The 14810-nt window shown below is 35.7% G+C and overlaps 2 protein-coding genes across 4 annotated transcripts; both read left to right on the top strand.

The window, feature by feature from the left end:
- The first annotated feature begins 868 nt into the window (after positions 1-868).
- On the top strand, positions 869-8041 carry LOC132632546 (protein STICHEL-like 2). Of its 3 annotated transcripts, none has more exons than XM_060348527.1 (8): positions 869-1190; positions 1855-3507; positions 3606-3825; positions 4719-4901; positions 5004-5222; positions 6112-6820; positions 7384-7438; positions 7644-8041. In XM_060348527.1, the coding sequence occupies exons 2-8, from the start codon at positions 1930-1932 to the stop codon at positions 7713-7715; spliced, it is 3036 nt and encodes a 1011-aa protein (XP_060204510.1). In that variant the 5' UTR covers positions 869-1190; positions 1855-1929; the 3' UTR covers positions 7716-8041. The 3 variants fall into 3 exon arrangements, with proteins under 3 accessions (XP_060204510.1, XP_060204507.1, XP_060204508.1); XM_060348524.1 differs by having other exon boundaries at positions 869-1209; XM_060348525.1 differs by lacking the exon at positions 869-1190 and adding an exon at positions 1271-1412.
- A 2663-nt stretch (positions 8042-10704) lies between these two features.
- Positions 10705-14810, top strand: LOC132632547 (probable inactive receptor kinase At2g26730). The gene is made up of 2 exons (XM_060348528.1): positions 10705-12206; positions 13845-14810. The coding sequence occupies exons 1-2, from the start codon at positions 10889-10891 to the stop codon at positions 14510-14512; spliced, it is 1986 nt and encodes a 661-aa protein (XP_060204511.1). The 5' UTR covers positions 10705-10888; the 3' UTR covers positions 14513-14810.

Here is a 14810-nt window from a genome sequence, read left to right as displayed (position 1 = left end):
GTTATTAAAACATCTCAAATTATTTGTCATTTTAGAAGTGTAAGATACAATTAATTTTTTTTCCATTTTATCTTAGTTGAATTTAATTTTAATGGAGATGACACATAAATAGAGTACACATTTGATGGAGAGAGACGATAACTTAAATATAAATAAGTGAAAATTAGTCAAATAACCCTCTTAATTATTACTCCTTCCGGTTCAAAAAGAGTATCCAGTTAACCTTTATTTTTTTGGTTCAAAATGAGTTTTCACTTACCAAATCAAAAAAAAAATTAATCTTATTTTTCAGATTTGCTCTTATTAAGTGTTAAGTGATCAAATCTCAATACCTATTTAATTAGGAAAGTTTAGTCAGATTAATTATTTTTACCTAAGAGTTAATATTTTCTTAAAGAGTGTGCAAACGACTAAGTGAACATTCTTTTTGGAGTATTTCTTAACAGACGTGTAAAACAAAAGCGACAAATAATTTGAGACCGAGAGAGTACAGTACTGCCTCCGTTGTTAATAAGTGGTATTTTTAGTTTATGTATAATCCTTTAAAAATTGCTCACTTCTAGAAAATTACGAATGTTTATATCAATTTACCCCTAATCAAAGTTTACCTCTTTCTAAGTTACCAGTTTGCTAGAAAAGCTACCTAATATTTCTCGATTATATAAATAAGAGTAATTTAAAAAAAAAAAATTTCTTGAAATTATAAAACATTATTTATTTTAAAACAAATTGAAAAGGCTAAAGGGAGGGCTAGTAATTCTTTTTCCTTTGTCAAAATCTAGAAAGTGATGTCGCAATAAAAAAACAGTAAGCCGACGCTACAGTATTATAGCAACAGCTTTTAGCCACCAGAAGCCCCCAAATAATAACTGAAACTGTCAGTTGTACGAAATCCCGAAAGTACCCCTTCAACACCTTCTTTCTCTGCAAAACACACTGCCACAAGTTACAGTAGAATTTCTGAGAGACTATTATTTGACATGTCTCTGCTCTATTGAATGTGATGGCGTGTTTTATCACCATCTAACCCCTCTACATTAATTACATTTACTACTTTGCCACTTCACTTCATCTCCTTATCCCAAGAACGACAAATACAAATACAAATAGCGCTCTCTCTCTGTTGTTTCATTTCAAAATCTCGTGAACTTCGAAAGCCCATTTTGTTTTGCTTCTTCTTCAATCCACAGGTTTCCTGTGTCTTCATGTGTATGTATTCTTTCAAATTTTGTCGTTTCGTTATTTTAATATGATTGAGTATTTGTTTAAGCATTTGTTTTGAACTGAAAGATTCGTCCCTATATAAAGTATTGTTTTGGGGTGAGCGAAAGGGTTATACGTATTTCTATGTATATAAACGTATGGGAATGTGCTCATGTTGACTGTTGCTTCTTTTCTTCGTATATACTAAGGTACTTTGTTTTTCATTTCTCTTGTATTTTCCGTCATTTCAGTGCTTGCATTTTGTTTACAAGTGCAAAAAGAAAAATGGGGTTTTGATTTTTTTTTTTTTTTTTTTTTGAGCTCGTTGTCTCAGTTGAAAGGTACTACGTTGTTCTTCATTTTTGTGAATGTAGTTGTGTTGGGGTTGAGATTATTTTGCATTTTGGCTTAGTTTTAGTAGACGATAATATTTTAATTTGGGGTATGAAAAAACATATTTTTTCCTTTTTTTCTTCCTCTAGATGTTTGAAAGATTTAGTTTCTTTCAATTTTTAATACCTTTTTACGGACTTTACAGTATTGCTGTTTTTTTTTTTTTCCTGTACATACCCAAAAGTTGGATTCTTTAGTTCATTGCGAAGCAATAGAAAAGACTTAAATTTTTTTCCTTGGTTTCTTGATGAATTCTAGGTGAAAACCACAGCATTGTTTTCTGGGCCATTTGAAAATCTTCAGCATTATAAGAGCTCTGATAATTTTTGAGTAATGGATGGGAGACGGCATTCGGTTGATGTTCCCATATCGAAAACGCTGGTTGCACTTAGAAGAGTGAAGTCACTCAGGGATCCAACCACGAATTCGATAAGCAAGTTCTCCACAATGGTTGATAAGTTGAATTGGGAAACAAATTCAAATAATGCTATTACTTTAGGATTTGAAAATAGACAAGAAGTAGGCTACAATGAACCAAATGGCTTCTCTTTGTATGCCAACCTGGAGGACTATGTAGGTGATCAGGAACTTAACTGCAATATGGGGAACTGCAAACCACAGTTGGTTTCGCCTCGAATGGAGCCTTGGAACGGTAATGTCGAAATGTCTAACCTAGGCAAACCAAATGAGATAGAAAGAGGAAATAAATCATCAAGTAAAAGATTAGGTCATCCTTACAGGGATCAAGGAATGGCAATGACTTGTACAACACCTTTTGATGCCTTGGAGGAGGGCACAGGTTCCAGTAAAGAATCAATTGGAGCAGTGCAGGCGAAAGATGTAGTTTATTATTCAACAAAAAAGAATTGCAAACATAAAAAACATACTAGATCATCTAGAACAGCAGCTGGTGATATCTTGAGTCGTGTAGGTAGTCCCTACTTTTCATTAAGCGATGCTCCAATCGAAAGCTCAAACCATGCGATTTCACTATATGGAAATGAAGATGTTGACAATGTCGATTCTGATCACGGTGGATGTGGAATTAGCTCTTGCTGGTTAGGCACCCCTAAATTTAGGGGATCAAGTCCTCTTGAAGAGAGACCACTTCTGTCTGCAGGAATAGGTGACACACTCTTAGCTCTACAAAGAAGAAGCTGGACGAGAGATAACAATGGAGTTGCTTCACACTCAGAAAGTCCTAGAAATCTCAGTCAAAAGTTCAGGCCAAAATCATTCACTGAAATGGTTGGACAGAACGTGGTATCAAGGTCTCTGTTGAATGCAATCTCGAGTGGGCGGATAAATCCATTCTACCTGTTTCATGGTCCTCGTGGTACGGGAAAAACATGCGCGTCAAGAATATTTGCAGCCGCATTAAATTGTCTTTCTCCTGATGCTGAGAAACCATGTGGCCTCTGTAGAGATTGCGTTCTCTATTTCTCAGGAAGAAGCAAGGATGTTAGAGAAGTAGATTCCTTGAAAATCAATAAAATGGAGAGAGTTAGATTAATTATCAAGAATGCAGTGGCACCTCCTGTTTCATCCAAATTTAAGATTTTTATAATTGATGAGTGCCACTTATTGCGAGAGGAAACATGGACTAGCATTTTAAAGCACCTGGAAGAACTATCTCGGCATGTGATATTCATAATGATCACCCCTGACCTTGATAAGCTGCCTCGTAGTGCAGTATCACGGTCCCAGAAGTATCATTTTTCCAAAATAAAAGAACTTGATATTTCGACTAGGTTACGTGAAATTTGTGAAGATGAAGGACTCGATTTTAATCAGGATGCTTTGGATTTCATTGCTTGTAAATCAAATGGTTCACTTCGAGATGGAGAGATAATGCTTGAACAGCTAAGTTTGCTTGGGAAAAGAATAACAATGCCTTTAGTCTATGAGCTAGTAGGTGTTCAATAGTGAATTTCTTGTATTTTCCTTTTCTATTTCCTCGTTTTATAAAAGTCGTGATAATTAATGTTGTCCATTCATCTTCTCTGCAGATTGGAGCTGTCTCTGATGATGAGTTGCTAGAGTTGCTGCATCTGGCATTGTCATCTGACACTTCAAATACAGTTAAAAGAGCCAGAGAGCTAATGAGATCTAGAATAGATCCCATGCAATTGGTATCACAGCTGGCAAATCTAATAATGGACATTCTTGCTGGAAAATGTCAAAGAAGTGCTTGTGAAGTCAAAGACAGGCTATTCAGCGGACACATTTGTAAGTATTAGGTTTCATGGTTATTCGTCCCTTTGTATGCTGCTAACATATCTTGCCAATTTTTTGTCCTACTTGCCTTCTGCATGTTGCAAATCAATATGATCAAATCAGTGGTATCAGCTGGGATTGGTGACTGATGGGGGTGTAGATGGCTTAGTTGCTACCCTTTATATGTTTTTCTCGTGTACTGGCTCCAAATCATCTTTAAGGTTGCGTGTTGCTTGATTAGTTTCATTTACATTAGTTTGCAGTACCTATTTCAGGTTTCAAGTCTTCTGACAAAATCGGACATTTATCTTGCAAGTGCCATTCTCATTCAGTTTTAAATTAATGTTTCCTAAAAGAATCATTGAGCAAATTGCTTGGTCATATAGACTGTCCATAAGAAGTATTTTCGAGGAGAGCTCAAGCATAAATTGTATCTCCATTGTGCGATTCTGATAGTGACCTGATAGTGCACTTCTTGACTAAAATCCTTTTTGGTAGACCACTTGCCTCAAAACTACTTTAGGGAATTTAGCAGATAAAGTTATTGATTGAGAAAGAACTGCGCAAATATCTGCTCTAATTCTGTCCATTTTCTTTTTAATTCAGAGTTGTAATCATTGTTTTGCTGATTGACTCATCTTTCTTTTCCCCTACTGTCTGATAATTATTTGCTCTTACTCCTCTGTACTTTATGTGCTGCATTTTGTTCTTTCATTAGAAGTCTAGAATTAATTATACCTGATAGGTAAGAAACAAAAACAATTCAACAGTTCAACTCAACTTTCTTGTTGTGAAAATTTTAAGGTTGCCTTTTAAATAATCTCTCTATGATGTGCTCCACTTTTTCATTGTCTTGTAAGACTGTTATATCTAAAAGATTGCATTTTTACTGCTGTATATCATAGCTGAAGCTGAGAAACAGCAACTTAGTCATGCACTCAAAGTACTCTCTGAGACTGAAAAACAATTGAGGGTGTCAAAAAATCAAACAACATGGCTGACTGCTGCTCTTCTACAGTTAAGCTCAGTGAGTTCTTCAGTAGATGCCAAAGATGGAAACTCATGCTTGAGAACGGTATACGAACAAGGTGGGATGACTGACACTCTCCTGTACTTCTCATTTTCCGGACAAGGCTAATTTTTATGTTCGACAAGTTCATTGCCGTGGAATTTTGTTTCTGTTGTGTCAGATCCTGATGGTAATCTTTGTAGTACATCATCAACAAGTGAGAGTTTGAAGCACCTTACAAGTTGTGCATGCGAAAGCATCGAATCTTGCAAAAGGGGAATGCAGGATGATAAGGAAACTCTGGCGTCTATATGGTATAGAGCTGTTGAAATGTGCGAATCCAATTCACTTGCAAACTTTTTGAGAAGAGGGAAATTGTCATCAATTTGTCTTAAGCAAGGTAGGAGTTTCCATGCTTTACATGTTTATTGCATCATATCTTCAGCTTTGCCATCTCAGTGAATACATAGGTCTATCTCGACCTGATTACATTGTCATCTTTTCTCCAATCCAATGTATAATTTGAGCCACACATGTCTCCTATTTTGGTAAATGTTGACACTTCAAATGCTGAGCTTTGCAAAACCTCCTTTAATCTGAAGAAGTTGAAATAGGGAACAACTTTTGAGTTGGACCTCCATGCTGTTTTTCTGTAATAAATTAAGCTGGAATTTGTATCTTTAACATCCTTCTGTTGTCCTCATTACTCCCACTTGTGTGCGCTCCGAAGGTACCGAATGTGCTTTCCATGGGTAATGAGCCCTTTTGCTTTTCTGTTTCCATCTGTCCTTTTAACAGCGTATTCTAGCTCTTGGCACCTTTAACCCTCCTACTTATCTAAATCTTGATTTTTATGTAAATCTGTTTGACCACAAAATTATAGTCACAGTTCAAAGAGTGCTTCTACGGAATATCAAAAGAATGTGTCCTTGCAAGCTCCATACTCTTTCCTATCTCCCTAATATGTTGAGCTTATGTTCCAAACTCAGAAAGCAAAGGAAATGTCAATATGGAGGTCTGAGATGATTTACCTAAGAAAATGTAGTTTCCATATTGAGGATCAATGAACTTTTGTAGTTCCTGGTGAAGGGACAATAGATACGCATAATTTGAGAATCACTGATTGTAGAGTTCAACTTTTTGTTCCTCCTTGATTGCTTCTCCAACTTCATGATGGCAAAATACTTATTGCAAGCAAACCAGATGCTTTCTTAGTCCGTTGAGTGTTGCCTTTACACTGTTCAACTGTTTTCTTTCTGATCATGAATATGTTGCAATCCACGTTCTAGGTTTGGCAATTGCTGAACTGGAGTTTTATTGCCCCAAAGACATATCAAAGGCTGAGAAATCGTGGAAACCCATTGCAAATGCACTTCAGCAAACACTATGTTGCAATGTGGAGATCAGAATCAATCTTGTACCCGGCTGGTTCCCCAAAAAATATTCCAGAGTGAAAAGGCTTTCTTTTAGACTTTTTAATTGTTCACGTGGTAAATCACATTCCACGATGGAACGTATAAGTGAAGCATCGGAGAACTCTGATTCTGCTTCTAAAAGAGTCATAATGGTGGATAAAGTTGTTGAAACGTGTTCCTCTGAGTGTTTTTCTCAAAACTCTCAAATATGTTGTCATGGTAGAGAAATTATGACCATAAGAAGTAGTGATGGAAATGCGCTAAGCATTGGATCAGATACACCTCAGATATTATTGACAGATGGTTCCCTACAAACACGTCAGTTAGAACCTGATTGCTTGAAAGAAAGAAGTACTTGCAGATGCCGGGATTTATTTACCATAGAGTCAGAGGAAAAACCAAGTTGTTTTCCTAGAACAGTAGGATTTCTAAAGAGATCAAGTTCATCGAATGCTTCTCATATGACCTTTTCGATTACTCAGCCACAAAGCAATTTGGTTTTATCCATTCCCAGCAAGACACCGTGTCAAAGCCACATTCCTTGCAGCAGTTTAAATAATCACTCTTCTGGGAATCCAGCTCTGTAAGTATCTTATATCTCAAAATATTTTTTTTAAGATTTCTTCTCGATACAAGTTCTGTGCTATATTCCTATTTGTGATCTCCCTTGTTAGTATTATCATCATTATTATTATTTATCTATTTGTGATCTCAAATTTCAGTTTGCTTTTACATGTGTGTGAAACCCACAACAAAGTGGTGGTACTGAATTCATATTGGTATTATAACATAAATCTGAATTTGTAATTGGTAATGGACCAGTCTAATAAGGGACGCCACAAGATATGGCTGAATCTAGAACTGCAAGATGCCTTGTTGGGCAATTTGTTTTGAGAAATCCTGAAGCGAATCAAGTGAAACATTTGACTTAGTTCATGGTTGCTGAGTTCCTGTTCAATGAAAGAGTAATCTGTAGCGATGCCTGATTAATAATCACTTGCGACTGCCTAACTTGTTACGTGCATGAATCTTTCTATAAATTGAACTGCCTGTTTATCAAAGGAAGTCACTGTTTAAGACCCATAGTATTTTCTTGTTTCCCAACATTAAATTTAAAGGTAGTGTCACACTTCTCTTTTTCAACAGTTCCAAGGAGTCAAAGTCGCGTTGTTGGAGAAAGGCTCTGTTACCCTTCAGGAAGGTAAACATGGTACCTTTTAATCTAACATTTTATTGATGCATGCTTGCACTAAACTAAATTGTACATGCCTTCTGAAAAGAACATAGTCCCTCGTATTCTTTTGGCTGAACCATTTTGGTTCCGTTGCTATTTACATTGCTGATAAGTCAACATCTCCATACGTCCTAAAGTTCAGACTACTAACCGATAATGCTTGATGGTGCAGGCTTTGCAGCTGAGACATCAGCATGAAAATCCACCCCAAGAATGGATTCTACCTTATTCTGCTGCAAACTAGCTATTGGAAATATAACATAAACATTGAAAACAACTGAGGGTGCAAGATACAGCTTTCACAGATTTACATGATTTAAGTAAGCATTTTTTGTTATACTTAGCTTCTGACAGAAGTTCACCTAGATGGTGCTTCACAATAAGAGAAACTGTTGAATTAACTTTTTGTACATACAGCCTGAAGATATCTTGGTCTCCTCTATTATGTTTCTGGACGTATATGTATCTCTACTTTAAGCTGTGGTTTTGTGGCCTATAAGCTAATGTTTGTTTTGGCTCAATTCAAAATTGTTATCTTTGTTATGTTGGGCCAATTTTTGTGGACTGAAATCCAAAGTAATATCAAGTGGGGTTCCATGGATCTTTTCTCTAATATGTTTGGTTCAACTAGGAATTACAAGTACGACAATTCACGTGAAGAAAATATGTGACTCCCTTTTTTGTATTATTCTTTTGGATATTAAAGGCAAGACGAGTATGTTTTACGTCAATCTTAAAGCAATGTGTTCATTTTTAAAACTTTTTCTTTTGAAATGAATAAAACAATATGAAGTATAATATAAAATTGATAGAGTGACTACATGCATAGAAACTATTTTTATGTTTGTAACCTTGTTAAACACGGCACAATATTTACCGATTAGTAAAAAGTTACTATAAATTTATCCATACAAACTAAAATTAAAGTCAAATTGTTTTTCCTTTTATTGCTTAGTTGATTTTCTCATAAACTAGTTATAAATATAAATATTTTTCATATATGGTAAGGACGACTACGTAAAGCACAACACATGTATCTTTAGTTGCATATACCAATTTATTTATATTTTTTGATACTTACAAATATTGGTACTTCCGATCAAATGCTCCCCTGAGATTCTCTTTCTTTTTTCACAATATATTCTTCTTCTAATAAGGAAAAACATTCTTTTAAAATGGCTTTAATTTTTAGTGGTAGTGGTATATATTATATGACCTAGTGGCTAATCACATTGAATTCACAGGGAATATTCTAGTTTGTTTAGGGATAACTACGTGGCATAACTAACTCTAGTACATATTTAGATTTAGTAGCTATAGTTTAGATTAATTACATCTTATAGCAAAAACTAATATGTTAAATACAATTAATAACTACATATATATTTAAAGTAGAATACCCATCATCACATTATTCACTGCCAACCCAACCCTCACATGTGTATCTCCCCTCTTCCCCCCACTGCTCCGGCGAGGAGCTCTAGCTTCGGTGTATTTTTTGGTTGTTGAATTGTACTTTGCTGTTGCAGAAAGAAAAATGGAAGAAGGAAGAGATTTTTGTTAGGTTCTTTTCTTCTACAAATAATTGACTTCTCCGGAGAAGAATAGAAAAGAACTGTGATGTTGAGAAGAAAAGAGAACTGTGATGTTGAAGAAAAGAACTGTGATGTTGATGACGATTACAGTGACGACGGTCAGATCTGGATGGAAACAGTCGTATCTGGTCGGAATCTGACTGGAAAATACAAAATATACTTATTTGTGTTATGTATACAGTGTTTTTCGCCTGTATACAAATGAATAGAGTGAATTTGATGTGTATACAAATGAATAGAGTGAATTTTATTTCTTGTATTTAGTTTTTGCGTGTATTTGTTAATTTTTTTAATGCAAAATTCAGTGTTTTGGGGAGGATATTTTTTTGTATACAAGCGATTTTAAATATAATAAAGTGAATACAGTGTAAAAGTAGCTACAATGAATACAGTTGAGTTGAATACATTTGAATTGAATACAAACTTCAGCAAATTTTACTGAATACGAATACAACGACGCACCATAGTGAATACAATAAGAAACAAGCGCTGAAACAAGCTATATGTTTGCTACGAGATGTAAATAGGTTAAATGTATGTACGCAACAAAAACCCTTAAAAGGTAATCATTTATGAAATTTTCTTAGGGGATAACTACGTGGCATAACTAACTCTAGTACATATTTAGATTTAGTAGCTATAGTTTAGATAAATTACATCTTATAGCTAAAAGTAATATGTTAATAACCACATATATATTTAAAGTAGAATACCCATCATCAAATTATTCACCGTCAACCCAACCCTCCCATCTCTCTCCTCTCTTCCCCCACTGCTCCGGCGAGGAGCTCTAGCTCCGGTGAACTGGAGCAGCCATCTTCTCCCGTGTATTTTTTTAAGTATTTTTTGGTTTTTTGGAGAAAGAAAAATTGAAGAAGGAAGAGATTTTTGTTAGGTTCTTTTCTTCTACAAAGAGTTGACTTCTCTGGAGAAGAAAAGAAAAGAACTGTGATGTTGAGAAGAAAAGAGAACCGTGATGTTGAAGAAAAGAACTGTGATGTTGATGACGATGACAGTGACGGCGGTCAGATCTGGATGGAAACAGTCATATCTGGTCGGAATCTGACTGGAAAATACAAAATATACTTATTTGTGTTATGTATACAGTGTTTTTTGCATGTATACAAATGAATAGAGTGAATTTGAAGTGTCTACAAATGAATAGAGTGAATTTTATTTCTTGAATTCAGTTTTTGCGTGTATTTGTTAATTTTTTTAGTGTAAAATTCAGTGTTTCGGGGAAAGATATTTTTTTGTATACAAACGATTTTAAATATAATAAAGTGAATACAGTTTAAAAGTAGCTACAATGAATGCAGTTGAGTTGAATACATTTGAATTGAATACAAATTTTAACGACGCATCATAGTGAATATATACAATAAGAAACAAGCGCTAAAACAAGTTATATGTTTGCATATGTAAATAGGTTAAATATAGCTACGCAACAAAAAATCGATAGTTATTTATGAAATTTTTCCTTGAAACATTGAAGCTCAAGGAATTTCTTAACACCAAATATCTGCTTTGACTGGTAGTTTATTAAATATATATATATAAAAAAACAATATCAATATGTGAGTAAAAACTTTGGTATATAAAAAAGAATTCACCTTGAAGGAATCTAGTGACTTCTCTATGACACCCTACCCCACATTCCGCACTAATACTCTCTCTTCCTTTAAACGAACAGTCTTCCATCTACCAAAGCACTCCCTCTTTTTTCTCTCTCTAAAATTTTATCTATCTTCTTTCATGGCTTCTCGCCGGAAAGTCAAAAAAATTCAGTAATTGAATCACATTCTTGTTTTTAACCTTCTTAATGGCAGTGTTTGTTAATTTAAGTTCAAGGTTTGTTTTTTGTGCTTTGTTCTTTGCTTTAATTCATGTTCTGAGTCATTACCAAGTTGTTGTCTCAGAGCCAACACAGGACAAGCAAGCTCTCCTTGCTTTCCTATCTCAGATCCGACACCCAAGTCGGGTCGACTGGAACAAATCCGCTTCAGCTTGTACTTGGTTTGGTGTTGAATGTGACCCGACAAAATCTTTTGTCTATTCACTACGTCTTCCTGCTGCCGGACTCGTCGGTCAAATAACTAACAACTCATTGGGCCGCTTGACCCAACTCCGTGTTCTTAGTCTTCATGCTAACCGCTTATCCGGCCCAATCCCTTCGGATTTTGCTAACCTTAAGCTTCTTCGTAGTCTCTATCTACATAAAAACAGGTTCACCGGTGAATTCCCGAAAAGTCTTCCCGGGTTGACCCGGTTAAACAGGTTGGATCTTTCTTCGAATAATTTCACTGGTACTATCCCTTTTTCGATAAACAATCTCACACATTTAACTGGACTTTTGTTACAAAACAATAACTTCAGTGGTACTCTTCCGAGTATTAATCCATCAAGCTTAGTGAATTTTAATGTGTCGAATAATCATCTTAATGGTTCAATTCCTACTTCACTTTCTAAATTCCCAAGTTCATCTTTTTCTGGAAACACTGATTTATGTGGTGGCCCATTGCCTCCATGTACGCCATTTTTTCCATCTCCTTCACCTTCACCAAACACAGAGCCAAAAACAACACCGAAGAAGAAATCCAAGAAACTATCAACAGCTGCTATTATTGGAATAGTTGTGGGGTCGACCCTGGGTCTTCTGCTGCTGTTGGTCCTCCTTTTTATATGTTTACGACGAAGATCAAGAAATAAAGAGACGTCGAAAACAGAGAAACCTCCGGTGGTGGCAACGGGGGCTGTACCAGTGGAGGCAGGGACATCGTCGTCTAAGGATGATGTAACGGGTGGTTCAGCTGAAGGGGATAGGAATAAACTTGTGTTCTTTGATGGTGGAGGGTATAGTTTTGATCTTGAAGATTTGTTGAGGGCTTCTGCTGAGGTGTTGGGGAAGGGTAGTGTGGGGACTAGTTATAAAGCTGTTCTTGAAGAAGGTACTACTGTGGTGGTGAAAAGGTTGAAAGATGTTGTGGTGCAAAGAAGAGAGTTTGAGCAACAATTGGAAGCTTTGGGGAAGATGAAACATGAAAATGTGTTGCCTTTGAGAGCTTTTTACTTCTCTAAAGATGAGAAATTGTTGGTCTCTGATTATATGCCTGCTGGAAGTTTGTCTGCTCTTCTTCATGGTATGCTTAATCAATTCCTTTCTTCTTCTTCTTCAGAAACTCAATTTTGTTCTTTTATTAGTATATTTTTCTGCATTCTCTGGCTGCTGTTTGATAGTTATACTTTATTTTTTTTCTGCATTCTCTGGCTGCTGTTATCTGAAATTTGCTAAAAGATGAAAGATTCAGCATTTCAAATTTGCAGTTATTAACTTTTTATGGCAATAAATGTAGCATTTAATCCGTGCTAGATTTTAGGAAGTTCTTCTGATTCTTGATAAGACTTTGAGGCTTAGGTGAGTTACGTATGGCCATGAAAAAGATTTAATTTTTATTTTGTTTGCTTTTTGAAAGAATTGATGGGACTTCAATCTATTCACGTGAAGATCCTGCCACATTGTAACCATAGTTTACAGCGCTTCTGAACTGGATTGCATTATTGTTTCTCTCAATAATAATTGAAGTTTGGTACCACTTCATTTAGTACTTTTTTTAGTAGAAAATGTAGAATAAGTTATTCACATTTATAATCTAAGTCCAGCGCAAATTGTGCATTTTGTTCCGATAATAATTTCTTAAGCTACAGCAACATTCTTTTTGGAACAGTGGCAATTTGTAGATTTGTTACTTTTTTAATGAAAACAACGTTACATAGCAACAGACCACCATATGATTCCTTGCCGACATGCCGTCCTTTATAAATGATGAAATGAATTTTTAAAATTGGAAAACAAGACTTTTCTTTTTGTCCAAGATTTACCTTTTCTTTTGTTACCTTCCTTGTGTCTATGCCCAAAATATGTGCTTTTCCCTAATTACCCCATGTAGTCCATGCATGGTTACCCCAATCAGCAAACTACCTGTAGAATTGTAATTATATATATTTAATATTTTTTTTCATTAAACATTGGGGAAATGGGGAAGGGAATAACAAAGTGCATTGGTGATATCACAGTACTAATTAACTACTATCAATCAAAGCATTTGGTTTTCAAACCCCACAATTTTCAAGTCATGATGTTAGTAGTAATTGTTGTGTCGTAACCTTACTTAATGACTTAAAAGGCTTACATTACTTTGGCTTTAAGCTATTTGGTGGTTATAATTGTCCGATTATTATTCATCTATCTAATTCTTTTGCTTTACTTTATTGATCATTGATTCTTGCTGTCCCCTCATTTTCTTCTTTTGGTGAAACAACGTGCTGCTTTACTCCATTGTCCATTGATTCTTGCTGTCACCCATTTTCTTCTTTTTTGGTGAAGAAATAAAGTGCAAAAGAAAAGCTAATAATAGACTACGTCCTCTTGAGTAACTCAACTGCTTTGAATTTGAATCCAACTTGTTGACCGGAAAAATACAGAAAGGCTAATTTGCATTGGCCTTGGTCATTGTCTAATTAAAAATATTTACTTTGGTTAATTCTTGTACACTACAAAATAAAAAAACTAGAATCAGCTATGAACTCCGTGGCTAAATTACTCATAGCTAACAGAATTTGTTGATAATTCGTCGCCAAGTAGGATTAGAGACAGATTTTGCTGTTTAGCTATGAAATTTGTCCATCGCTAATTCCTGTTTTTTTAAGTAATAGTAGTCGGTATGAGAAGATGAAATAGCTCTGTTTTGTTTACTCAAGTGTTTGCTTAATTCTTGTAGGTAGCAGAGGATCAGGCCGTACACCACTTGACTGGGACAGTCGAATGAGAGTAGTGTTAGGTGCAGCAAGAGGCATTGCCTTCCTCCATATTTCAGGAAAAGTTGTCCATGGAAACATCAAGGCTTCCAATGTTCTCCTTAAACAAGATAACCAGGATGCATGTGTATCTGATTACGGATTAAACCCTCTTTTCTCCACCACAACACCAGTCAACCACCGTGTTGCAGGATATCGTGCACCGGAGGTTCTTGAAACTCGAAAAGTCACATTTAAATCTGATGTGTATAGCTTTGGAGTATTAATGTTGGAGCTCTTAACGGGCAAAGCCCCGAACCAAGCTTCACTAGGTGAAGAAGGCATCGATTTGCCTAGGTGGGTCCAAAGCGTTGTAAGGGAAGAATGGACAGCGGAGGTGTTTGACGTTGAGCTAATGCGATACCATAATGTGGAAGAAGAGATGGTACAACTACTTCAGATAGGTATGGCATGTGTTGCTACTGTGCCAGACCAACGGCCTTCCATGACGGAGGTTGTAAGGATGATCGAAGAAATGAATAGAGGTGATACGGATGATGGTGTTCGACAATCTTCCGATGATCCCTCTAAAGGTTCCGAAGGCCAAACACCTCAGGAGTCTAGAGGCTCCCCTCGCGGTGTTACACCATAAAAGAAATTATAAATTCCCAGGAAGGGTAAGTTATAAATTCCCAGGAAGGGTAAGTAAATTGTATTAGATGTTTAGTGGGTGGAGTAAGTATTTGGGGCGTTTTGGGGACCCGTTATGTGTCTTTATTTTATTTTATTTCATTTTTTCTTAAATTATTTTGAGAAAATTTGTGCAATGATTTTTACAGGTGGTAGTTGAAAAATTTGAATATTTCCGTGAAGTGATTGAGAAATTGGAATTGACCGTGTGATGGATTCTGATTCTTTTGGTATAAAAAGTTGTCTAGCACTTGGCCTCT

The sequence above is a fragment of the Lycium barbarum genome, chromosome 3 (assembly GCF_019175385.1).
Source record: "Lycium barbarum isolate Lr01 chromosome 3, ASM1917538v2, whole genome shotgun sequence".
Lineage (NCBI taxonomy): Eukaryota > Viridiplantae > Streptophyta > Magnoliopsida > Solanales > Solanaceae > Lycium > Lycium barbarum.
This window is presented reverse-complemented; position numbering and strand designations above follow the sequence as displayed.